Source organism: Acomys minous (assembly GCF_964271855.1).
Source record: "Acomys minous genome assembly, chromosome: 14".
In the NCBI taxonomy this organism is placed as follows: domain Eukaryota; kingdom Metazoa; phylum Chordata; class Mammalia; order Rodentia; family Muridae; genus Acomys; species Acomys minous.
This window is the reverse complement of record NC_140496.1, coordinates 48,853,683-48,878,565: the sequence shown is the minus strand read 5'-3', so window position 1 is coordinate 48,878,565 and position 24,883 is coordinate 48,853,683. Positions and strand designations below refer to the sequence as shown.

At 43.7% G+C, this 24,883-nt stretch overlaps 1 protein-coding gene across 3 annotated transcripts in view; it reads left to right on the top strand.

Annotated features, from left to right (window-relative positions):
• Positions 1 to 12,421: 12,421 nt before the first annotated feature.
• Positions 12,422 to 24,883, top strand: part of TTC29 (tetratricopeptide repeat domain 29) — a 191,586-nt gene continuing 179,124 nt past the window's right edge. Inside the window, exons 1-3 of one of the 3 annotated variants that reach the window (XM_084757525.1) lie at positions 12,422 to 12,551; positions 19,120 to 19,217; positions 21,047 to 21,130. In XM_084757525.1, the coding sequence (XP_084613651.1) occupies positions 19,126 to 19,217; positions 21,047 to 21,130 (176 nt within the window). In that variant the 5' untranslated portion in view covers positions 12,422 to 12,551; positions 19,120 to 19,125. Of the gene's footprint in view, positions 12,552 to 12,644; positions 12,737 to 18,968; positions 19,035 to 19,119; positions 19,218 to 21,046; positions 21,131 to 24,883 lie in introns of those variants that run through there. The other 2 variants (XM_084757523.1, XM_084757524.1) reach the window with 2 other exon arrangements.

Sequence of the window (24,883 nt, the reverse complement as noted above, 5' to 3'; positions counted from 1 at the left end):
CGTTTTTCAATTGGAATCATTATATTCTTATGTTAGGAAATCAGATTTGAGTGTCAATGGGAGAAGACACCGCTAATACAAAAATATGCCTTTTCTCTATGAATCTTGTGCAACATTAAGTGTGCAAAGGAGGACCGTTTATTTTTAAGCTCTTTACTTAGGCTAAAATCTCCCAGTAAGATATTTTTATGTTTCAAGGATGAATTTCTTCCACCCTCTCAAAAGAAACCCTTTCATTGTCTCAAAAAAATAACTTATAAATAAACTATAAAATGTGTTATTTCAGTTGTCGGGATTGGCTGTGAGTGACATTGAGCAAGAAGTTGGAATGAGAAAAGGGAAGGAGAATTCCAGTAGTGGAGGGCAGGTTGATCAGGCGGCTGAGAACGTGTGGAGAGGGAAAATGTGTTAGTAGTGACACACTGGTGCCTGCCAAGCAGCGGGTGACACGAGCATCACACTAATGCTGTGAAAGGCGTGGGATAGTTTGGGTGGATGTTAAAATTTTCATCCATAAACATAGCTTGCTGATCATATCAATTGATATTATCACTAGGTGTACTCCTATTTTTTTTTTATTGTGGTTTGAAAACATTAGAGGAGGCTGCTCACCTTCTCTGGAACCATTTCAACCCATGAGACATGATTAGCTGAAGTCAGTAGAACATAATGGTTAGGTTTAGAGTTTGGAGAATAAACACCTAGTAAAAATGCCTGAGCAAACCCCAGCTCTGTAGAGGAATTTTGATGCAGTAACATGGCTGTTCTGATAATATTCAAAGAACTTCTAGGTCTGTGTGATCCATCTGGAATGCAGGCAAGCCCTTAGTACACACTTTTAATCCTAAACAGTAGAGGTAAAGTTAGTTTATAGAAGGAGGCACCCATGTTTGAAAACAGTGTCTAGTTGAGGGGCAGACGAAGTGACAAATCAGAGAAAGATTTGACAGAATGAGTCAGAGATAGGATACGCCCAACTCTCATGAGAAAAAAGAGAAAGAGAAAGAGAGAATTTAAGGAGAGCAGCACACAGCCTGAGGGAGAGAGTTACTGGAAGAGCTGTACAAAGACAGGTTGAAGAGAGAACAATCTAGACACAAGTGAAGACAAGACGAGCCAGAGAATGAGAATGATCCAAAAGATTAGAACAGGTTATCAGAGTCAGTTTGAGGGCAAGCAGAGAAATTCAGTCAGAAGCTGAGAGAAACCAGTTTGAATCAGTCAGCTTGGACAGGAGTTTGAGCCAGAACAGCTGAGTTGAACCAACCAGCCAGAGTTTAGAAAGAACTAGGAAGGGTGAGCTTATTCAGCAGTACGTCTCAGAGGCTGAAAACATTCCAGAGAGGCTAGAAGCTTCCAGGATTAAGCCTAGGTTAGCATACAGAGGCAATAAGCCTCCAAAATGACAATTACATCAGGCAAATAAAAGTTACATTTACACAGCCCTGTGGTTTCCTTACTGGGATGCCCCCAAAACAAGAGTCTTGGCTTTTTTGGCCTTTTGGTCTTGGCATTGTTTCCTATTGTTTGGCTGCTCATCACTCCACTTCAAAACACTCCTAGAGAGAACTGCTGCAGAGAATGCTTTGAGGTTCTGGCTGCTGCTCTGGGTTCCAGGAACTGTGGTTGCAGTCACCTTTGCTGAATTGCTGGTTTGCTGTTTTACAGGTCTGCTGGAATCCTGACAACAAAGAGCGGAATTGCTCCAAGGAACTGAGCCTATAACGTTTTAATAAGTCACATAGCTTCTTTATTATCTTAGTGACTAGGTGAGACTAAGATAGATAACACCAAGAGAAGGCACTAGCGCTGGATTGACTCTGCTAGAGTGTCCTTTCTGTTTGGGCTACTCCAGTCTGACATCCACGTACCCATTTTGCAGATCTGGAAACTCTGCGGTGTTCTCAGGACTCCACTGTAGTAAAGGCTTTAACCAAATTCACAAATGCTGACTGCAGTTGTTATTAGACAAAATACATGATCAAAAACATTCAAGGAGGAAGGGGCATATCTTGGTGTATGGTTTCAGAGGGGATACATTTCATCAAGGCAGACAGAATTTGGCAACAAACAGGTGTGCCGGCAGGAGCAGGAAGACAGTAGATCATGTCCCATGTGTACATGGGAAACAGAGAAGAAGAGGAAGTAGTGTGGAGCTGTAAAACCTCAAAGCCCACACCCAGTGACACTTCCTCCAGCAAGTTTCCATTCCTTCCCCCAAATGCACCACCAGCTGGGGGCCGAGTGTTCAGAAACAGCAATCAACTCATGGTCAAAATACAACTTTCAGGAGAATTTAAATATTTAATCCACCCATACTCTCAATGACCCAGAATTACCTTCCGTCGTTTGAGGGGTATCTACGCAGAGGAGAACATTAAGGATGTGGTTGTTTATCCGTCTTCATTCCCAGACATGAGTACCTGGAAGAGATAACCTATCCTGATATTCCCACTTGCAGGTTCAATGAGAATTGTCCCTCAGAGACCCTGGTAGTTGCAGAGGTTTGCGAGTCTTTAGGAGGTGCAACCCTGCTAGAGAAAGCACATCACTGGGTGCAGGCTTCGAGAGCTTCTGGCTTCACCCCTCTTTAAGTTCACTCTCTCTGCTTTCTGTGTGTACATGGGATGTGATTGCTCATCTTCCTGCTCATGCTGTTATGGCTACCACTTGCTGCTTTGTCCCCTTGCCATGATGGACTGGCATCCTTCTGGACCCATAACCCAAAGTAAACACTTTCACTTATAAGCTGCTTTTGGTCAAGGCGTTTTTATCACGACAACAGAGAAGTAACTGCTACACCATTCTACCAAAAACTGTATTTGTTGAGACCAAGATGGACAGATTTAGATGTTTGAATTCAACGTGTAGCACCACTATTTCATTTTCTCCTTTATATGTCTATTTTAGCTTACACTGATACCTTTGTACCTAACAAATTGTTTTCCTGTGTGGTGTATTGGGAGTTAAGGTAGAATTTTACCAAATGTGATGTTTGTCACTTCTTATAACAGTCCTTGAGAAATGCCATTATATTCTGCATCGTCTTTCTGAATTTAGAGTTCCCCTTGCTCATACACAGTTACATTTTTTTGTCCTCTGAAAAATAAGAAGCTGCAGTTCTGCATTACATCAGGAAAATCCGAGCATGTTTTCTAATATCTTTGGGTGACATTCCTGGCTATGTAAGTAGCTGGATAGAATTTTACATGTGTCTGTGTTTCTTATCCTGCCACAATAGGGTGGGTGTTGAGTGTCCTACAAAGGCACCCAAACGCTGAAAATTTGTTTTCCAACCTGTGACACGATTGGGAGGTTGTAGAACCTTTAAGGCATGGAGCCCAGTGGAAGGAAGGAAGCTTGGCCATTGGGGACATGCCCTTGAAGAGCATAATGGACATGGCCTCTTCCTACCGCCCTCTTTGCTTCTCAAATACCATGAGGTTAACAGACATTTTCTACAACACACTTCTACCATGATATACTGTGTCGCCACAAGGCCAAATCGACAGGGCTAAATGTCCATAAACTAAAACCTATGAAAACAGGAACCAAAAGAAGTCTTCTTCCCTACAAGCTGATTTATCTCACATATTGATCATGACAACGGAAAGTTGACTACCATACATGCAATACATAATTAAGGTTTAAAGAGATGTGTGCAAGCATTCAAAGGCTATTTTGTGGAGGATTAATCTCTGCTCAGAGAAAGCATTCCTATTGTAATTGTGTCCACTGTGGAAAGGCACAAAACTACAGGTAAAATTTCAAGAAAGCATATGTGAGTGTTCAAGTTCAAATGGTATTGTTTACAAAAAGCGCCTGGTTCTTTGCTTGCCTCATACATGGAAAAGCACCTGTGATTCAACCTCAAAACAAGGAGAACAGGTTAGATGCCACACAAGCCAAAGTCCTGAAGACCACCCAGGGCATCTTACCTTCCTAGAGTTTTTGAATAATCATTTCTGAGACCATCAACCTTTGAATGTGCCCTATGCTGAGACTGGGGTGTCCACACTGTGACACCAGGCTGTTGCACTCCTCGTCCACCGCTTTCATTCTTTAAAGTCCCTCCTAACAACAGGACACCTTGAGGATGCCTGTACTGATTGCATTTGATTAGAGCCTAAATGCTGCTTTATAAGTTCTTTTAACTGCGAAACACTTGTGACAATTACAAAAGGGCTGCACACATCAGTAAAACCTATAAAGGTTTTTACACTCTAAGTTTACTGTAAAAAAAAATTACTTTCAAACATCAATAGCCAAATGACTTGTTTTACCTTCAAATAACTACTTCATTGCACTGTTTATGGTAGATCAATAAATATCGACTCGACTGCTCCATCTGATTTAGCATACAAGTCCAAAATGTTTGCACCTCAAATATATTTCTCGATATTTTCAGTCAGATCAATAGCATCCCAAGATTTGACACAGTATAAATAAAATATTTCAGCCTCAACTTTTAAAAATTAGTATTGTTGAATCTCTATGAAATAATAGAAAGAGAAATGTAATTATTATGCACACCCTTTGTTTGCCATTTCTGAAATAAATGATACGGTTTCAATTCTTGCTTTAGAAGGAATGTTATACTCTAAAATGCTTACTGTGAGCAAAAAATATCATATGTAATTAAAGCCTACAAGTTTGTGCTTTCAAATTAAATTCAGTATTACATTTGTATTATTTAATGGTTTCTTAATTATTATTAGATTAGTACCCTTTTACAATAAGAAATCTGTTTAGCTAGTGTCCTTGTTTCCTTTCTTTTGCTATGAGAAAATATCCTGACAAAAGCCATTTAGGGGAGAAAGGGTTTCTTTCAGCTCACAATCCCATCACTGCAGAGGAGCTGAAGCAGCATGCTGGGGGATCTTGAGCACCTCCTCACATCCACAGTCAAGGGCAGAGAGAAGAGCAATGTGCGCATGCTTGCCTGTGCTCAAGGGCATCCCTCCTTTGGGTTTGTCTAGGGCCAGCCCATGCAATGGAGTCACCCGCATCTAGGATGGGCTCTCCTGCATATATTAACCCAAATAATAAAATCACGTACAGGCATACCAAAGGCCAACTTTACATAGACAATTCCTCCTTGGGATGCTCTTACCAAGTGATTTATCAGATGGATGATAGTGTGGGATTGCTTCATAAGTCACTGTGAAGCCAGAGGCAGCTAGCGAGGCAGATCCTAAACAAAACCATAATTTTCTCATATTATGGTACAGCTCCAGAGGTGATGAGAGGCCATGGTTCGTATCAGGCCACCAAACTGAAGGCCAGTGAGATTACTCTGAAGGTTAAAGTGCTGGCTGCCAAGCCTGAAGACCTGAGTTCAAGTCCTAGGACCTACACGGTAGTATGAGAGAGCTGACCCTCATATACGCAATACAAAATGTAAAAATCTTTTTGTAGAGAATCAACAATAATAAATCCAACAACATCAAAAAATAGGCAGTTAATCATTTTGGTTGGATGATAAAATTGTGACTAATTGACCTCTACTTTGAGGTGTCCAGTCATTTAAACATCTTTCCTTTACAAGTGTCCTTAAGATGAAAGATTATCATATCACAATATTCACAAAGAGTACCTACTATTTTTTACTCTTCTGTCTTTTAAAATACCTGGCAGTGTGGAGAGCCACCATGACAGGGATGGGAGCAGGGAGAGAGACAGAGAGAGAAAGATAGAGAATTAAGTCTCTTACAGTCTAAATTGCAGAACAAAAATGCCAGAGTTGACAAATTACTACTACACTGGGGAAAATATTACAATTATCCCTGCTAGGTAAAGACAAATTGTTTTTATCTTCTCTATTAACATATAGGTGGGAACAGAGTGTGCTACATATGACTTGGCTCCATTGAAAAGGTGCTATCAGAAACAGTAACACAGCTAGAGTCACTGTCATGTTATCACTATCAGACTGTTACGGTCAGGCTGTCATGGTCAGGCTGTCACTGTCAGGCTGTCACTGTCAGGCTATCACTGTCAGGCTGTCACCGTCAGGATGTCACCGTCAGGCTGTCACTATCAGGCTGTCACCTTCAGGTTGTTACTGTTAGGATTTCACCATCAGGCTGTCACCATCAGGTTGTTACTGTTAGGATTTCACCATCAGGCTGTCACCGTCAGGCTGTCACCGTCAGGCTGTCACTGTCAGGTTATCACTATCAGGCTGTCACCATCAGGCTGTCACTGTCAAGCTGTCACTATCAGGTTGTTACTGTTAGGATTTCACCACCAGGCTGTCACACTCAGTTAACCAGTTTCTCTCCATCTGTTTTGTCCAGCAAACCTGGAGACTATATGTGAACATTCAAGGAATTATTAGTGATTATTTTCTCTTAAAACTCAAGCCTGCCTCTCCCTCCCCCCTCCCCTCCTCTCTCTCTCTCTCTCTCACACACACACACACACACACACACACACAGACACAGACACACACACACGAGACAGGGCAGGGAAGGAGAGAGGGAAGGAGAGAGGGAGGGAGGAAGGGAGGGAGGGAGGGAGAACGGAGCAGTAAATAGACTTGTCTTAAATAGTACATAGGATCTACAATGCAGTCTGTGGACCCAACATATAGTTCTCCGAGCAATTCTGATTAATTAAATATGAGTCTGCCTAAGGGAAAAAGATAAGAACCTCACAAGTCACTCTTGGGACCTCCAGGGACCAAGGTAGACTCTGAGAATAAGATGGCCAGAGCCACCGCAATTGCTTTGGGGCAGGAACTTCCTCATAAGGAGACCACTATGGTATGAAGTAAATGACAAATATTATTAATTTCTCTTTGTTTTGCTATTCAAGCTTCGTATCCAAATCCAATACCTGAAACTCCCCTAGCCTCCGTCATGCTCAGGTTTCTAAGAACAAGACTCTAAGATGTTAATACCGGAGAAGAAAGCAGATATGTGGCTTGTAAATTATGTGCAAACAGCTTAGTCTGACTGACATTTTTGGAAAATTAGTCGATTTAGCTATTTGCTGTGCAAAGGTTTCCTCTGAGATCTAAACAGTCCGTCCCACAGGAAACATCTTCAATCCAGAAAGATCTGAGTCATCTCTGTTCCTGTAAGTACTTCATTGATTCACCAAGTTGGACCTTGGTGATATCTGCACCATAGTCTGTCATGGGCTCCTTTTCTGGAACAAGTAGACTTGTGTGTTGTGTCTCTCCAGGAAAAGTCTTGTCACACATCACTATGCTAATATTAAGACCGGTAGTTTATGACTCAGCAGTCATCAATCAATCATCAATTCATTAAGGTCATTTTCACTACATTTTCCATTTTTGTTCCATATTTTTAACTTCCTCTGAACTGATCCCTATTTCTCCTGTTTTATCTTATAATTACTTTCTCTAAAAAGATATGGAAGCTGATGACAAATGAAGATATGCCTATTTCCCTTCCATCTCAATCTTCAGTGGTGAATTTATGAGTATTATCAATAAGCCAATATTATAATAAATGCAATGAAAATAGAGCAGGAGATGGCAGTGGTTGTGAGACTTTAAAGGCCCTGGGTAGTGAGGGAATGGAAGACAGGGGCTGAAAAATGGGCCAGGCAAAGCAAGCCAGAGCACTGCAGCTACGATGGACAGCTTTCCAACACAACCCCTGAAGTCACTGCTCAGCAACTTCAGGGGAAGGAGACCAAGGGAGCAGAGAAGAGCTGGAGGCAAGGGAATGCAAATCTGAGCACAGCAGAGCTTAGCTAGTCTGCATTCTAGCTGCATGCCTCTCCTCAGACACAGAACATGGAGGAGACTTTAAACCGCATCCCGGTTTCTGACGATGTTAATAGACCATCAGGAAAACATGCGGACTCCAGGGTGAAAGGGATCTGTATTGGCTCAGGATGTCCCAGGACCAAGTTCTCAGCACAAAAGGAGATTTGTTTGCCCCAGAGCGACAAAGAACCAAGAATAAGAAATAAAGACAGGAGATAGAGGCGAGAAAGAAAGAAAGAAAGAAAGAAAGAAAGAAAGAAAGAAGAGGAAAATGAACAAGGGGCATGTTTGTCGTCCCAGAGCAGGGACAAAGGACTCTCTGGATAGAGAGCAACCAGATGTGGCCCATAGGCAAACGGTGGCTTATAAAGGCTAAAGGATAAACCCCATGTTAGGATAAGGTGTTTAATTTTAATTGGGAGTGTTAATTAGGTGAGCTAAAGGGGGTCTTTGATGGGTGGACTTCAATACTTTGATAGCTGGGCCTTGGTAGCAGCCTCTGGAGGAGGAAGTAACCAAATAAAAGAGTAGAGCTTGGTGGCTAGCTTTAGGAATGTAATTTAATGGTTTTATGGAGGAGAGGGAATAGGGGAGACGGGGAAGACCTGCCAGAGCCAGTTTTGCCATGCTTTGGCCGGCTAGAGTCCCTTCAATGGGCACAGACTGGGTGGTAGTTCTCTGTGCTGTCATCCTAAAAGCAGTGCCCACTGCAATCAGAGAAAACTGTGGAGAAAAACAATCCTATTCAGAAAATGGGTGGGTGGTACAGAGATGCAGCTAATTCTTAGGATGAGTGACACCAGGAGCTTTGATGCTAAGAGCCCTCCATCACCCACTGCTTCTTCCTTCTAGAAGCTGTAGATCTCTAGTTTTTAGGCATGACATGTGGATATTCAAAATACAGCTGACACTACCCAACCTGTCCTTGAAGCCCCCTTGATGGTGGGATAGAGCACTGGGTTGTCCTTCATTTGGGGGTGAATGTGCCATGATTCTCGTGTGTGTGCATCCCTCGGATAAAATGCAGATGCTGGATTGTGGATGACTACCATGAGAATGAATTCCATGTTCAGTTAGGCTGGAAAACGGAGGCTGGGAACAGTGGGCTATTGTTTCAGAGCTCTTATGGTTGATTTCTGTTACTGGCAGCTGACCCCACTGATAAGCACTGTCAAGGCCAAAGATAATAAGCTATGCAAAAATGTCAGCATTAAGCAGAAGAAAATTTCCTGAAAACAAATACAATGTATGGAAAACAATTACAGCCTAAAAATATCCGAAGTGTTTAGTGGTAATTGAGAAGAGGTTCTGTTAATAAAAGTAATCTATTAAAAGCAGAGCTCAGTGGTATGTGTGTTTAGCATGTCCAGAGCCCCGTGGTTCCCAGCACCTCTGGCTACAAGGCTGTCCTGAGCCAGCAAGATGGTCAGCAGGTCAGCCAAGGGCAACTGCCTCAGAGCCTGGGGAAATTAGTTTGATCCTTGGGCCCTACTGAACCGAAGAAGATAGAGCCAAGGACAACCTGAGTTGTTCCCTGACCTCTACATGCGCATACACAGACACAGACACACAGACACACAGACACAGACACACACACACAGACACACACACACACACACACACACACACACACACATGCACGCACACGCGGGGGGGGGGAGGGAGATAACATTTTTTAAAAATCTAAAGGAACAACATAAGAGAGCTCTCAAATACTAACCATATAATTCTTTCCATATACAAAAGCATCCATAAGGGGCTGACAAATGCTATTTTTGAAAACTTTAAGGGTAATATAACAAAATAGTAAAAACAATGAAAATGGAAAAATATATTTGTTAGGGGCTAAAGAATTCAAGTCAGAGAGCTCACTATCAATAAACAGAATCATAGAGGAAGAAAGCATTAAAATGGAAAATATTTTTTAAATGGAAAATATTTTATAAGTAATAGCTTACAGTAATCTAAATGTGAGGGAGGAAAGATATAGGAAGCTGACTGGAGTGGAGTGTTCTTCCTCAAGAACCTAAGGACTTGTCTAAACGAAGAGCATAAGGGAGGAGTAGCCAGCTCTGGAAAAGCATGCCACTCGGCCCAGCGCTCAGGAGGATGGCGGGCTCCAGGCAAGCTTCAGCTACATGAACTGCCACTGCAAATAGTTACCGGGACCTGTCATTCACAGGTATTTGGTTTGTCTTTGCAACACATAGTAAGGTGACGTTTTCCTCGTTTCTAAGAGTTGAGCACATGAGCTGTGGCCAATGGAAGGTGAGAGATGAAGCCTTTGAAGTCAGTGGGCAATTTCCTTCCCTTCTCATCCTTTCAGCCCCATTCTGCTGTGACCGTAGCATGGAGCAGAGCCCAAGGAAGGCTGCCTGGTGACAGTTCGTAGTCTAATGCCAAAGTGGCTCAGATGTTTTTGGCCACCTGGATGTGTGATTGCCGTTGACAACGTGGATCTTCTGAGGAGATCACATACAAAGGAGGGGCAAGGAAACGGGCTTTGGGGTCTCATCACAAGGGCTGGGATGAGCAAAGGTGAGAGAGGAGACTTTCTAAGTGTCAACGATCTACACTTTGCCAATGGCTGTAGGGAAAAGAAGGACAATGTGAGCCCTGAAAGAACTCAAATCGCCTAGAATGATTTTCTTCAGTGTTGCAAGGAGACATGTTCAGTAAAACACCTGAACTAAACAAGGATTCAGGAAAGTTTTCCTATTTGAATGGATGAGTGGGGTGTCAAAAACGCATTGAGATCTATTACAGGGACTGGCTAGGATGTAGTGGTACCCAGTGGAGGATTAGAGTTTGCATCTGGGGAGAGTTTTGACATATCCTAAGTACCCATCTCCAGAGCAGAGATGAGATGACACTGGATGTAGTAGGTCAGTAACAGCTTCCAGGGGTTCTTCGCATCTGTTCCCCACGCCCCTTGGAATTCTGGGTGAGCAACAGGAGGAACTTCTGTCTTTCCTGCCATTCTTTCAATTAATTCAAAATCTACATGGATACATACCAGACCCGGGCCCTGTCCTCTGTGCTATTATAGGAAATTAGACAAGAGAGGGGAAAGACATTGAAGCTCACACTTTCAGGGAAGATGGGCGCCTCACAGAATAAAGACATCTCTAAGTGGAGGCGTAAAGAGAGATTAATTTTGTGTGGATAAAGATAGGCTTGTCCTCAAGTCTCAGTGCTTTCAGAAGGGCCCAAATCCTTAGAGAAAGGAACAGCTGACGTCAGCACCTTCCCATGGAAGAAACCGGTTCCTCTTTATTCTCTCTTAAGTCAGTGTGAGTTTCCTATCATTTGCAAAGTCCCCTCCCCCCTCTCTATAAGACACAGTTTCTCTGTGTAATGGCCCTAGCTGTCCTGGAACTCTCTTTGTAGATCAGGCTGACCTCTAACCCTCGAACTCACAGAGATCCATCTTTTCTGCCTCCCGAGTGCTGGCATTAAAGGTGTGTGCCACCATGCCCAGCACTTTTTTTTCCCTCTAAATAACCTCAAGCTCAGTAGAAGGATGAATCATACGATCTTCAGTGAGTTAGGGACAGCAAGCTGAGGGAATAAATCCAGATATGTAGGACTGAGTTTTTTAGACCAAGAGGTGTGTCTGCCTGTGAAAAGACAGTCCATAGAACTCACAAATCCCCCGAGCAGAAAGCAGCAGAGAGCAGAGTCTGGGAGAGAAATCACATGGGTCAAATGGAGTTACATTAAGATGGTTCTGAAAGCTGCAAAATGGATTCATGAGTACAGATTGGGCCCTCCAGGTGTGGACAGAGGCGGTGCTGACTACCGGTAGTCACAGTGATCAGCTAAACGCACGGTCCAAACTTAATTGGTGGAAACAACGCAGAGATTTGCTACAGAAAAGCAAACGTGGGGGTGAAAATGTGATTATACTTGTATGCCTATCCTTTAGATAGAATCAATATATAATTGGTAAAGTGACGTTAAAGTGATGTGGTGAGTGCTGGCTATGGGAGAAGCAATAAGCTCTGGCCCCATTCTCTGTATGAGAGAAGGAGCAAGAAGGCTCCCTCGTCAGTACGTGCAAGCGGCAGAAAAGACAGAACCACAGGCTGAAGTTAAAGAGAATGACCTGTTAGGGAAAAAAATCAAACTGCTGAGCTTCAGAAATGAGAATAAATAAGCACAGAATAATTCTAAGAGACCATAGACTTTTTGACTGATTACAACACAAAGTCCAGTTAGCTTTCTAGAGACAGGTTTGGCATTCATCTCTGTGGATGTGACACCCTGGAGACTGAGGAAGAAGACCGTGGTTGGATTATTTCAATGTGTAGTTAGATCGGGTTCATGCAGATCTTGGATGCCAATCTGTGGGTGTTCCATCAATCTCGTGGACAAAAGAGAAATACTGAAAAATACTTGAGAAAAAGAGGTGTCCTAAAGGAAGCAGCAACTCAGGCTCATTCTCAAACTCAAAAGGCCGTTGATATGAGGGAGTTTCTCCAGCTGGTCCATTTAAGGATCCAGACTCTCTTGCAGGCCACGCCCATTCGTCAACAAGACACCGCCCCTTCCCCCGCCCCGCTTCAAGCACTGCCCCCATACGCGAAAAGTCTTGGAGCTGTCCAATCCCAAAGCCTATTTTAGCCTAACTCCGCCCCCTCATCGGTCCCTCCACTCCCCTCTGTTTCCCTGGAGACGCTTTCAGCGTCCCTGTCTGCACCCAGCTAGGCCACGAGGAAGAGAAGGCAGGCAGGCGCCTCACCCACTGCCTGCTGGACCTAAGTCAAGAGACACAGAGTCACAATCCCAGAGCCGGTTTTCTCAGGTTTGTGGGGCAAGGCTCGGGACAGGAGAGTAGGCTGCTCTTTCTTCCCAGGACCCCCTTCTTCCATTCCTGGCCTCCCACCTTCCGGAAAGAAAGGAAAGGTTGTCTCCCCGAGTCAACCCTTTGGACGGAGACCACCTGGTCCGCTAAGAAAAAAACGAACAGATCTGGGCAGGTGCTCAGAGGTGGGTGGAAACAGAAAGAAAGGGAGGCATTCTCCTTTGTCGGCTGCCATTAAATACAGCTAGTCTCACAGATGTAGGAGAAAAGCACGGCCTCTCCTGAACCACACTTCAGTTGGACTGCGTCGACACACGCTATTCCAGGCGTTTGGGGGCGTTTTGTTGAATTAGTGAATGGTTTCATAGAATCTAATTGAGAGGTTTCACTTTTTAGTTCATTTAGATATATGCTCGGTACATAGTACTCTTTCTTACCGACTGGTATGAGTGAGTCTTCTTTCTTGACTTGGGGAATCTTCTTTCTTGACTTGCGGAGTAATTTTTTTTCTTCTTCTTTTCTTTGCTGTTGCGCTTTGCTTGCTGATTTTTTAAAGACTGGCTCCTGAGAGCTCAGAGCAATGAGTTATCTGCAAATGTTAGGTTGGTTGAACTATGTCCTACCTTCCAGGGCTTTCCCTGCTTCGTGTTTTGATTGACTGACTCATATGTGTCAGGTGATGGGAGATGTGTGGTTGCTAGCTCCTTCACAACCTATCCAGTTGTCCACCACAACATGCTAGGAGTGTCCACGTTTTCAAACTTATTTCTGTGAACTTGTCTTTCACTCTTGTAAGGAGTATAATTTATGAAATGTATCCTGTAGTTTCCTTTACCTTTTGTAGCTAAAAAATTCTTAGATTAAGAAGTTCCAAATCTTTGTTTGTTTGTTTGTTTTGTTTTGTTTTTAGAAACAGGGTCTCTCTGTGTAGCCTTGGCTGTTGTATACTTGCTTTGTAGACCAGGCAGGCCTCAAACTCACAGAGATCTGCCTGCCTCTACCTCCCAATTGCTGAGATTAAAGGCGTGCACCACCACGCCCCCCCCACATGAAGTTCCAAATCTTAAGAATTACTTTGTGCCATTGGTGGGAAAGTTGTATTTATTTTGAGTTCTCTTGGTGATACATAATAAATTTGTTTGCTGGGTTTGTTGGCCTTATTTCTGTCATCTCAGGTTTGACTGTATTTTATTTTGGGCCTGGAAATACAGTCATTAAGACACAATCTCTCTCTAAACTGCCTCTGTGGATGACACAGTCATCTGTCCTCCTCTGTGGTCCCTGTTGGGGACATGTCAAGGGGTAGTGGGCAGAAGGGCTATTCTTTGAAGAGTTTCACTTGGGGGCCATGGGACACATTCAGCTGACCCAGAACCCTCAAACTTTTATCCTCTGCTTCTTCATTCTCACTGTCTCTGTATGTGGGGGCCAAACTCAAAGGCTGTAACCACAGCTGATGGAAGTGCCAACCAGCAGATCAAAGAATGTGCCAAACCTTTTCTGAATACCAACTGTGGAATGGCTCCCGGCAGCCTTTTGATCTTCAACTCAGCCCCTGTGGTGCCACATGTAGCACTGCCCAGTCGATGGCGTTGGAGGGGAGGGTAAAGGCCCCGGGTCCACCTAACACGATGCTCTGGCCTGAGTTCCAGGGGGTAAGCATATTCTGGTGCCAGCCTGAGGGGTGCCCTCTTTCTCCCTCACCTGAGCGAATGCCTTCCTGCAGCTTTCTTCTGTGGGGACGGGCCGGGGTAGACCCTCACGGCCAAGAGGTTAGGGGTGGCTTCCGTTTTTGCTGCTGACCGAGGTCAGGTAGTGCACAGCGGTAATGGACTGAAATCTTCGTTGCTGAGTTGAGGTTAGAACACCAAGGGCTGGGAATGATGGCAAAGTGACTCAGGTCATGTTAACAGCACACAGTTTAGCACTCTACACACAGAACAAAAATGATAGATCCCCACACATACTGGCACACACACACACACACACACACACACACACACACACACACACAACTTCCATTCTCCTCAGCTGCTGTTACTTGTGAGAATGAAGCTACACCCTGCTTTAATAAAAAATATACATAAAACCAACCTTATAAAGAGTGAAAGGGAGGACAGTTTCTTGGGGAGATAATTTGGTGAATACTAAGTATATTTCAAGTCCCATATGAGGCTTATAACTCAACCTATACACTCTTTAGCATATAAATAAATGAAGTGGTGGCCACATATTGACTGTGGACGTGGGTTCAGAACAGGGGGCGAGCCTGCTAGACCCCCACCCTAATGCTTAGCTTCAGCTTTCCAGTGAGGATGGGGTGAGTGATGGTTTTCCAGCGTGCAGTTAATAACTTTTCCCCCACTTTATAATTCAGCTCTGACCACCCCTCATTGAGAGTTTGTGCCTTGAGGCTTGCCAGCAGGGCTTGCAATGCTTACATTAAACTAAATTTAAGAGTAAAGGTGTTCCTGCTGCTCATGTTCTCAGATCAGAGGAGAGCAAAATGAAGGAACTGGCAGCTGAAACTTTAATGGTAGGAAACGACTTAGATTTTGAAAAAAAAAATCGCAGTTGATCTGTGTGACAAAGAAGGCACATTCTTTCCCATGTATCTCATCTGCATTCGATTTCCTTATATACTTACATTTTCTGGATGAAAAAAAAATCAGCTAACCCACCTGGCGTTGTGTAACCGGAAGGCCCACTTTGAGGGGTGGTGAGGTTCTAAGACCCTTGCAGGGGTGTGCTTGGCAGTGCGGCAGCTTCTGGACACTGGCCCATCTGCCTAGAATTTGAGGAGCTTCTTGGTGAATCTTTTAAAGGCCTTTGTAACTGTGCGGACTCCCTGGATCCAGCGCCCATCCCATAATGCCCTGGAAAACATAATGGGGCCCCAGGACGTATTCATTCATGGGACACGGGATGTGCCGAGTGGAGGGCCGGGTAGCTGTAGTTGACTTCATTGCCCTTGGAAACCCATTAGGGGTAATAGGTGGGGGATTACAACTGAGTTCACTCAAATGCATTCTGTGACACCAAATTCTCCGGAATACAGGCTTCATGGATTCTGGAGGAAGCTTCTGGAAACTGGCTTTGGGGAGCCTTTTGGTGTTCCGTCATGCCCATCTATGAGATTTGTCCTCTGTTGCTCAAAACTTCTTAATGCATCTTATGCTGAACACTTTGAATACATTCTGGGCATCCAGATAAATGAACTGGTTGATACAACGTCTGATCAGGGCGGGGGGGGGGGGGGGGATTCAGATCTTTTAAAATTAACAGAGAGTTAAGTTGGGCTGGAGAGATGGCTCAGTCATTAAGGCCTAGGCTCACATCCAAAAAATGTAAGAGACTTAAGTCATTACATTACAAAGTTATCCCTCATAATGCCACCCACTTCTGAGCTTATTCTGCAGAAAAAAACCAGTGCTTTTTTTTTAGACTGTGTGCTTTAACCACATAGCTACACACAGGCTATAAATGCATAGAGTAAGTTGCTTTATGATTCATGCAGTTCATCGTGTCTGCATAAACAGGGTAATAGGATTCTAATGCATCAAAAGTAAATTGCTAATCTGAATTTAAATTGTCTCTTTAATTACGCAAAAAAGTGTCATAATCTCTTTTAGAAACATGAGACCAACCCTATCAACACAGACTTTCACAAGATTTCCACTCAAGGTTTAGTGTATCCCCCACCCCAGCACCGGTCCCATCACACCGTGATATTGCAGCCCTGCACTGTCTGGAGATGGCTCTGTCTTGGGTCTGCACTGTCTGTGGATGGCTCTGTCTTGGGTCTGCACTGTCTGTGGATGGCTCTGTCTTGGGTCTGCACTGTCTGTGGATGGCTCTGTCTTGGGTCTGCACTGTCTGTGGATGGCTCTGTCTTGGGTCTGCACTGTCTGTGGATGGCTCTGTCTTGGGTCTGCACTGTCTGTGGATGGCTCTGTCTTGGGTCTGCACTGTCTGTGGATGGCTCTGTCTTGGGTCTGCACTGTCTGTGGATGGCTCTGTTTTAGGTCTGCACTGTCTGTGGATGGCTCTGTCTTAGGTCTGCACTGTCTGTGGATGGCTCTGTCTTGGGTCTGCACTGTCTGTGGATGGCTCTGTCTTGGGTCTGCACTGTCTGTGGATGGCTCTGTCTTGGGTCTGCACTGTCTGTGGATGGCTCTGTCTTAGGTCTGCACTGTCTGTGGATGGCTCTGTCTTGGGTCTGCACTGTCTGTGGATGGCTCTGTCTTAGGTCTGCACTGTCTGTGGATGGCTCTGTCTTAGGTCTGCACTGTCTGTGGATGGCTCTGTCTTAGGTCTGCACTGTCTGTGGATGGCTCTGTCTTAGGTCTGCACTGTCTGTGGATGGCTCTGTCTTGGGTCTGCACTGTCTGTGGATGGCTCTGTCTTGGGTCTGCACTGTCTGTGGATGGCTCTGTCTTGGGTCTGCACTGTCTGTGGATGGCTCTGTTTTAGGTCTGCACTGTCTGTGGATGGCTCTGTCTTAGGTCTGCACTGTCTGTGGATGGCTCTGTTTTAGGTCTGCACTGTCTGTGGATGGCTCTGTCTTAGGTCTGCACTGTCTGTGGATGGCTCTGTTTTAGGTCTGCACTGTCTGTGGATGGCTCTGTCTTGGGTCTGCACTGTCTGTGGATGGCTCTGTCTTAGGTCTGCACTGTCTGTGGATGGCTCTGTCTTGGGTCTGCACTGTCTGTGGATGGCTCTGTCTTGGGTCTGCACTGTCTGTGGATGGCTCTCTCTGTCTTAGGTCTGACTGCATCTCCCAGCTCTATTTCCTCCCACCTACCTCCCCTGACAGATTTCACAGAGGCCTCTGCATCCTGGCATTCCTTTCTGTGTGGTGTAACCTCAGGAGAAGCCAGGGTGAACTTTTCAAAGCGAAGCTAAGATTGTGTCTCCCCAAAGGAAACAGGGTGGGGCCCTGGTGTGTGGAGGACCTACAGTAGAAAGAGTACCCATGGCAATTTTCAAGTCAGTCAGGGAAAGGATAAGAGTTTTTACAACAGCTTCAAGACTCTGCCTCGCTGCTTTTAACTTCACTGCCTTTCATCTTATTTTCCCCAACTCCCCACCCCCTATTGCTTAGCATTTGTGTTATATTTTTCCTACGACGTCTTTTTTTTTAATCACCATATGTTGTCCTGTGTATTTTGCTTATGTAACTACTGTCTACTTTTCTCAGTATCCACTCCCATAATGGAGGTCTTTGTCGTTTCTTTTTGGTGTTGGCTGTTGTGTCTTCAGCACCTAAGTTGGGGCCCATTACAAAGTAGTGGCTCAATAAATACTCTGTTGGATATTCAGGGTCTAAGCTGATGAATTTACTACAGATCACACAGGTTTAAAATGCCAGTTGCGAGTGATTTGAAACTTAGGAGCAGCCTTTCAGGCAGCTGATAAAGGAATGGGAGTCAAAGCTAATGCACAGTCACAGCAGTGATGGCCCCAGGAGCATTTGGCCCTTTTAATGTCTCTCTACTAAGTAGTAGATGGACTCTTCTGCATCTGACAGCCTTGTCACAGTGGATACCCTTTCTCCTGGAGGCCCCCAGGATACCAGGATCAAAAGACTGCTAACATCTCTCCCACTGAGCATCCTCTTCTTAACACATGACTATGGCAGCCTCCCTAAGATGGATGGTTCCATATTCACATGCCCTGGATCTGGTCAGACTTGTTAGTACAGGAAGAGGTGCTGTGTGGACGGTAGGTCCTGACCTAAGAGGGACTCGGCTTCTCTCAACATTTCATTGAGGTACTTGCCTTTGGGGACCTGTGTTGGGCTCCAAGAAATCCTGAGGCTGCTATGCAATGAGACACCCCAAGGTCTATGACCACACTACACGTGTGTGGCTCTGGATGACAGCTCTGCTTGGGACCCCAGCTGATAGTCCATACCACCAGACAAATGAGTGGAAAGGTAAGGCCCATCCCTGGTTGTGTTACCTGAGCTTCTGAGCACACAGAAGAGGTCCCAGTCATTAAGGTTCAAAATAAATCTACTTCTTTCACACCCTGTTCAAATTCTGGACACATCTAAGGTGTGAGAGGGAAAGCTGAAGTGATTTGCTACATCACGTGTTTTAGTTATCTTTCTCCTCGAGGAAGCTGCCTCCGTACTGAGAATCGTTCCTAGCATCTGTCGTTATAACGGAATTCTTTATTTGTGAGTACTGAAGTGTCTAGAAAATAGCAAAGGATGGCCTATTTTTAAATCATTGATTGTAACAGGAATGCAAAGCACGAATCCTGGAAACCCAAGGCTGTTCAGAGACTTCCATCTTGCATGGCAACTATCTCCCCTCAACAGAACTACTAACAAGGTTGAACCACTGATGCACTTCATGCATTTTCTCTTAAACCAGTGTGGAGTAGAGGTCCAGACAGTTGTCCAAAAGACAGACAGTAGAAGAGACAAGGGATACAGCAGTAGAGGATAGACATCCGCATCTCAGACAACACACAGTACGTTGCTAATGCTGTCTTGCCTTCAATGAGTCTTTGAATATTTACCCCTTTAAAAAAAGTCAATATTGCTTATATTTTGCAGTCTCCAATGACCACCTTCCCCCCGCTTCCCGTGACTCATACGAGGCTTGCAGTCTTAGCCCGGCAGAAGCTGCCATGCTCTCCGGGACCAATCCCAAGGTATGTGTGCTTGCTTCTCGCGTCTCTTCCTGCAGGGTAAAACTGCATAATAAAAAGAAATAATAACATCTTTATAGTCAGATATTCTAATTCCCTGTTTTGAAAGGTTTCCTGAGCCTCACTCAAGTATAATTAATATATTTATTTTCCAAGCTGGTGGTCATTTAAGTGTTTTATATCCTATGTAATTATTTCATATTCTCTACAGTTTCAAGGTGTTATAAAATAGGTACAGAGAGGATAAAGAAGCTTTAAGATAGAAACCTATGTGGCTGTTAGCTCTCAAAGTCTCAAGTGCTGACTGACTTTGTTTTGCAGGGCTATGGTCTTAGTAGGGTAGACTGGCAAGCAAGAGTTAGCTCATGAAATGACAATGGGACGTGAGAATTCACCCCACAGTGCTGCTGCTGACAAACGACTACCAAACCACTGGAGTTGTCCCAAAATCCAGAACAAGAAATTGATGTTTGTATCATATTTCTGCATATTAACAGATACTGAGATACTTTGAAGTTGCAATTTGTCAGTGAATTGACTTTTAGAAATGTGCATACTGCTTATGACTAGAAATGATTTGCATATGTATGTTTGGGTATTTTCTTTTTGTGCATTTGTGTCAGTTCTTGCAAAGCATAATGATCAAATTATTACAAGACTTATTTGGTCTCGTCTCTCATTTTTAGTATTTCTCAGAAAGACTAAAGCCCCTGGGCCAGAGGAAATGCATAACCAAATCAACCCAAATCTTCTTAGCTGAGAAATCTTTTAATAAGTGCATGATTTGTACACACACACACAGACATGTATATGTTCTTTAATTTTTGAAATATTCAGAATATCTGAAAAGCTTGTTCTGTCTGGCCTTTCACAGTGGTTAAGATCAAATATCCTTTTCAAAGTGAGCATTAAGCACAGCTGGTCGTCACTTCCCGAAGAGCAGATGGACTTTTGAAAGGAATTTTATTAAGGAAAATATTTTTATTATTACTATTTTTGAAAAGTTTTTTTTACAAAGATTCTTTAATAAGCATTATTTGAGTATGATTCTTTAGGGATGTTTGGTGTCATACAAACAGGGTTTTGGGAATTTTATTTTTACAAATACAGGGGATGTTATAAAAGGATGTTAATATGAGCACATTTCTCAATAAAGTCTTTTTAAAATTTTTAGCATCTCTTATCCCAGTAACTGGAGATTTATGTGTGATTTAAGGTTAAAAAGCACAAGCAAGTTTTTAGTGGGCATGATGGGGCACACCGCTAATCGCTGGGTGCTCAGGAGGCAGAGGCAGAAGGGTAACAAGGCTGCACGGGGCCGGGGGGAGGGGGGGGTGGGGGCTGCAGAATGAGACTCGTCTGAAAACCGAAACCGAAACAAATGGGGGCAAAAGTAAACCTTTTCTAATAGAATTCCATGGAAATTTTTGATAATGTTTTGAACAAATATGTTTCAAACATTTAAATCAAACAGTTGTTCTCGACTCAAGGTCCCATACCAAATAAAATAGCAAAAGTAATACTGCAAAACCCATGAGCGCCATGGAAGTCTGTGTCAGCTCTGAGGGAAAACAGCCAGGCTCCATCCAGCACGTGGTCTGCTGCAACACGCCAATCTACCTCCCTTTATTCACTAGATCTACTCTTCCTATGTCCTTCCTGGTGTTTGGAGTCATTTCTAACTACTTAAGGTTACAGCTACGGCAGAACGCTCACCACCACTGACACCACCATCAACCAAATGTGCCTTCTCCCCTGGCAGCGTTTTGCGCATTTGAAACCTTTTCAGCTTGGTCAGACGGTACTTTATTATTTCTTTCTATTCCATTTAGGGCTCAGTTGATCAAAGAGAAGGATGACATAGATCATTACGTGGAACAGAAAATCAAAGGCCTGTCGAAGGAGGAGGTCGCTGCGTAAGTATGACCTCTTAACAGTGCTTTAATATAAAGTTTGTTTCTTTTGTCTGGATTCTTTCTCGGAATTTCAATTTTTCTGTGCAGTAAACTTTTTTCACTGGAACACGGCATTTAAAATTTAAAACTGATATTAAATAGTGATAAGTCACGTCTATTGATCTTACACACATCAAAGTCTTTAATTTTGGCCTCTCAAAATTCTTATATTTATCAAGATATTATACTAGCACATTTGCAATATTGAGTTAAGTCTGAGCCATTAATTGCTTATTAATCTCCATTTTAAGGAATGTTGCCTCTCTAGGGAAGAAAGGACTATTTTAGAGAGAGAGAGATGTGTGTATGTGGACTTTTTTTCTTGGTGATTAAAACAAGTAAAAAAATAACTCTTAGTGGTATGTTTTGTTCCCTCTGTCTAAGAACCCTTAAAAGTATCAATAAATAACATTTGTTAGTAAATGTACAATTACTTCTAAGTTGTCTGGAATTATTCTCTTAATGGACAGTGTAAACCCTGCTATTTCATCACTAAGTGGAATCTAATCTGTGGGGTGAATAACAGTGTGAGAAAAAAAAATCTACGTATGTTAGAGGAATAGATAAAATCCTTAAAGAACAGAGGATTAACATAAGGTTGCTGATGTACAAGGTTAGTCTTTGGGCCCAGTGATGGAATGGGCATCTCCGAAGGGTGCATGCATCACACTGAATTCACGAATGTCCACTGTAATGTTTAATACAAATATTTTTTAAAAGATTCCACTAACATATTGCTTAATGCTAACTTAGTCAAGAGATGTGCCTAATGATGTTTTTATTATAGATTGCATACAGTGTGAAATCTTAAGTCTCTTCATAGATTTCATTGTGTTTGATTTGATCTTTGTCAAGGTGTGTATTGCATAGGCAAACAAAGTTGATAGAGTGCTCGCCTAACCTACATGAGGGTCTGGGTCTGATGCTCAGCCAACATTAACCAAGCATGGTGGGTGGCACAAGCCTGTAAATCCCAGCTCTCATGGGCAAAAGCAGGAGGGTCAGAATTTCAAGTTCATTCTCTGCTGCATAACGATTTGGAAGGTTGCCTGGGCTTCCTTAAAAATTATAATAATTAATGTTACTTATTTCCACCAAGCTGTTCTAAAGAATGCTAAAGAATCTAAATGCTATTTGGATTGATAACTCATTAACTTGCCATGGTAGCCTAATGGATAAAATTAAAGGTCATTATTGTACGATAACATGGTATGAATTATAAGAAATATATGTAAGTGGCATTTTCATTCTAACTTAAATATAATTATATCCAAATAGCTTCGTTGCACTCAAGTGTTAGGAATTAAATATATGCTTTGTACAAGTCAATAAACCAGAAATTCTGTGCACCTAAGCATGCAGTGCAGACTATTCAATCCGAAAGAGGGCATGATGGGCTATGTTTATGACTCTTCTCTAGTTATAGTAACAATTTTATTTTTTCCACTAAGTACATCACCAAATTGATTTCAAGTTCATCACTGAGCTACAGAGAACAGTAGCACTAAGTAAGTCTGGGTCCGCCGTATTGCATTCGCCTTAAAGCCGGCGTGTGTGTGTGTGTGTGTGTGTGTGTGTGTGTGTGTGTGAGAGAGAGAGAGAGAGAGAGAGAGAGAGACTCGAGAGTCTAGCACTTACCTGGACGAGAGCCCTTTCAGTGAGACCCAGACGCAGGCCGTTAGCATGGAAAGAGCTTGCATACAACTCACCATTATGCTTCTGATTGATACTCTCTCTAGATTACACCCTAGACAAACTAATTGAATAACACATAAAGGAGAAAATTGATGAATGATTTCGGCGTCTCCCAGAAGTGCCCAGCAGGTGCCAGGAAGAATTGTGCATATTCTATTAGTTGAGGAATTGCTGCATAAAACGTTTTATTAGCCGTTCAACTCTAAAAAGACAAATTGGTCAACCACCAGGTGCTAAGTACTTACCTTGCATCTAATAGGAGGTTTTCCACACTGGGCGAGACAGTGATATTTCACTATAAGATACTTGACCCTATCCCAAAGCCTTAATGCATATTTGAGATATTAAGACCTATCCGCAACAGACGGAGATATGGACGCACTGTGAAGTACAACACAGAGACCAGGGTAAAGCAGGAAAGACAGAAACAGCGGTGTGAAACTTGTCAAGGTTAGCACAGTAAAGGGATGCGACCCATAAGTCATGGCTACCCAGCATACAGGGTTTAACTCATCCATTCTGTGTAAGATATACGTCAACTGTCTTATTCTTCATTGAGATGCTAAAATGTTTGTGTGTACTCACTAAGACACTTGATACACGCTAGATTTAGTATCCCATAATATGCTCGTATTCTTTGTCTTGTCTCCAGATGGTGTCCTATCACTTGCCTCCAAATATGGCAGCCAATTGAAAGGCATATGCAGTGGCTTTCCTGGTTGTGGTGGGTGGGGCGGTCCCACACTTGTTCCAAGTACTTCCTGCTCCTTCCGTCTCTCTTTCCTCTCAATTCCCTCCGTCAGGCATACACCATCAAGTTCCCCGTCTCCATGGAACCAACAGCTCAAGTGTTTAAGCCTCCTTTCGTATTTCCGGTCCTCTTGTGCCCTGCAAGTGCTAGCCCACATTTCCCCCTACCCTCTGCAGCAAACAGAAGCATGAGGTTTACGTTTTCCCAACGCATCTCCTCTTCCTCCAGCGCGCTTCCTCCGCACCGCATCCGACGGGTCTCCTCCTGTCCTTCTCTCGAGTGTCACCTTCAGTGTGTCTGGCAGAGTGGGGGCAGTCTTGTTTCGTTCTCGTGCCTTCTGGTAAGTCTTGTTGGATGGTTTTCCTCCGGACCACATCGCCTCAGCCTCGACTGGTGACCACGCCACTGTTTTCAAATTCTCAGTGGAGAGAAAGCTGAGGGCTGTCATCTCAGCTGGGTCCAGTCCTAGCTGTGACAACCAGCAGTGATCTCACAGTGGCCACAGTGGCCAATCCAGCGCGGAGCTCACCAGGCTCCAATATTTTTACATTCAAACGTCTCCTTGATGTCTCCTTAAGATACAAAATGCATATCATTTCTCTTGTTTCTCCGCAGTTTCTCTGATTCTCCTCGCCATATCCCACTGCAGGGGTCTCCTTCTAGTCCCTCCCCAAGGCAGCCTTGGCCCCGCCCCCATGTACTCCATCAGCGTGTTCCATTGGATACAAGGCAAAATAGATCCCGAGGCCCCGTATGTCTCTGTACTGTCTCACTACCCGTCTTGTCAATGTCTCCAGCACGATCGTCTAGTCTCTCTTCCTGCTCTGGAGTAATTCTTGGGTATTCTGTCTCCACCAAATCTAGCTGCAGAGTGAAACTTTTAAAACATTTATCAAGACACCCTTCTCTCTAAAATGTTCTTAAAGAGAATCCCATTGCTTCTGTGTCGCATCCAAACTCAGCGGGCCTGAAGCTGTGTGTGGCTGTGGCCTTGTTGGCCTCTCTGACCACCTGGCCCTTCCTCGACCCCATCTGGCCTTCCAGTGTGGCTTTGTTGCTGATGCTCCTTCTTGTCCCGCAGTGCGTCACTATGAATGCGCCCATCCTTGGGAGCGCTTTCCCTTTCCCAGTGCAATTTAAATAAGTACTCAATCAGGACAAGTGAATGCATTTGCTATGAGGGGAATACAGCAGTGGGCTAAATGCCACTTGTTTTGTTTTGGAATGGGTAGGACAGTTCAAAGGCAGAGACTTCCAGACTTTATGTA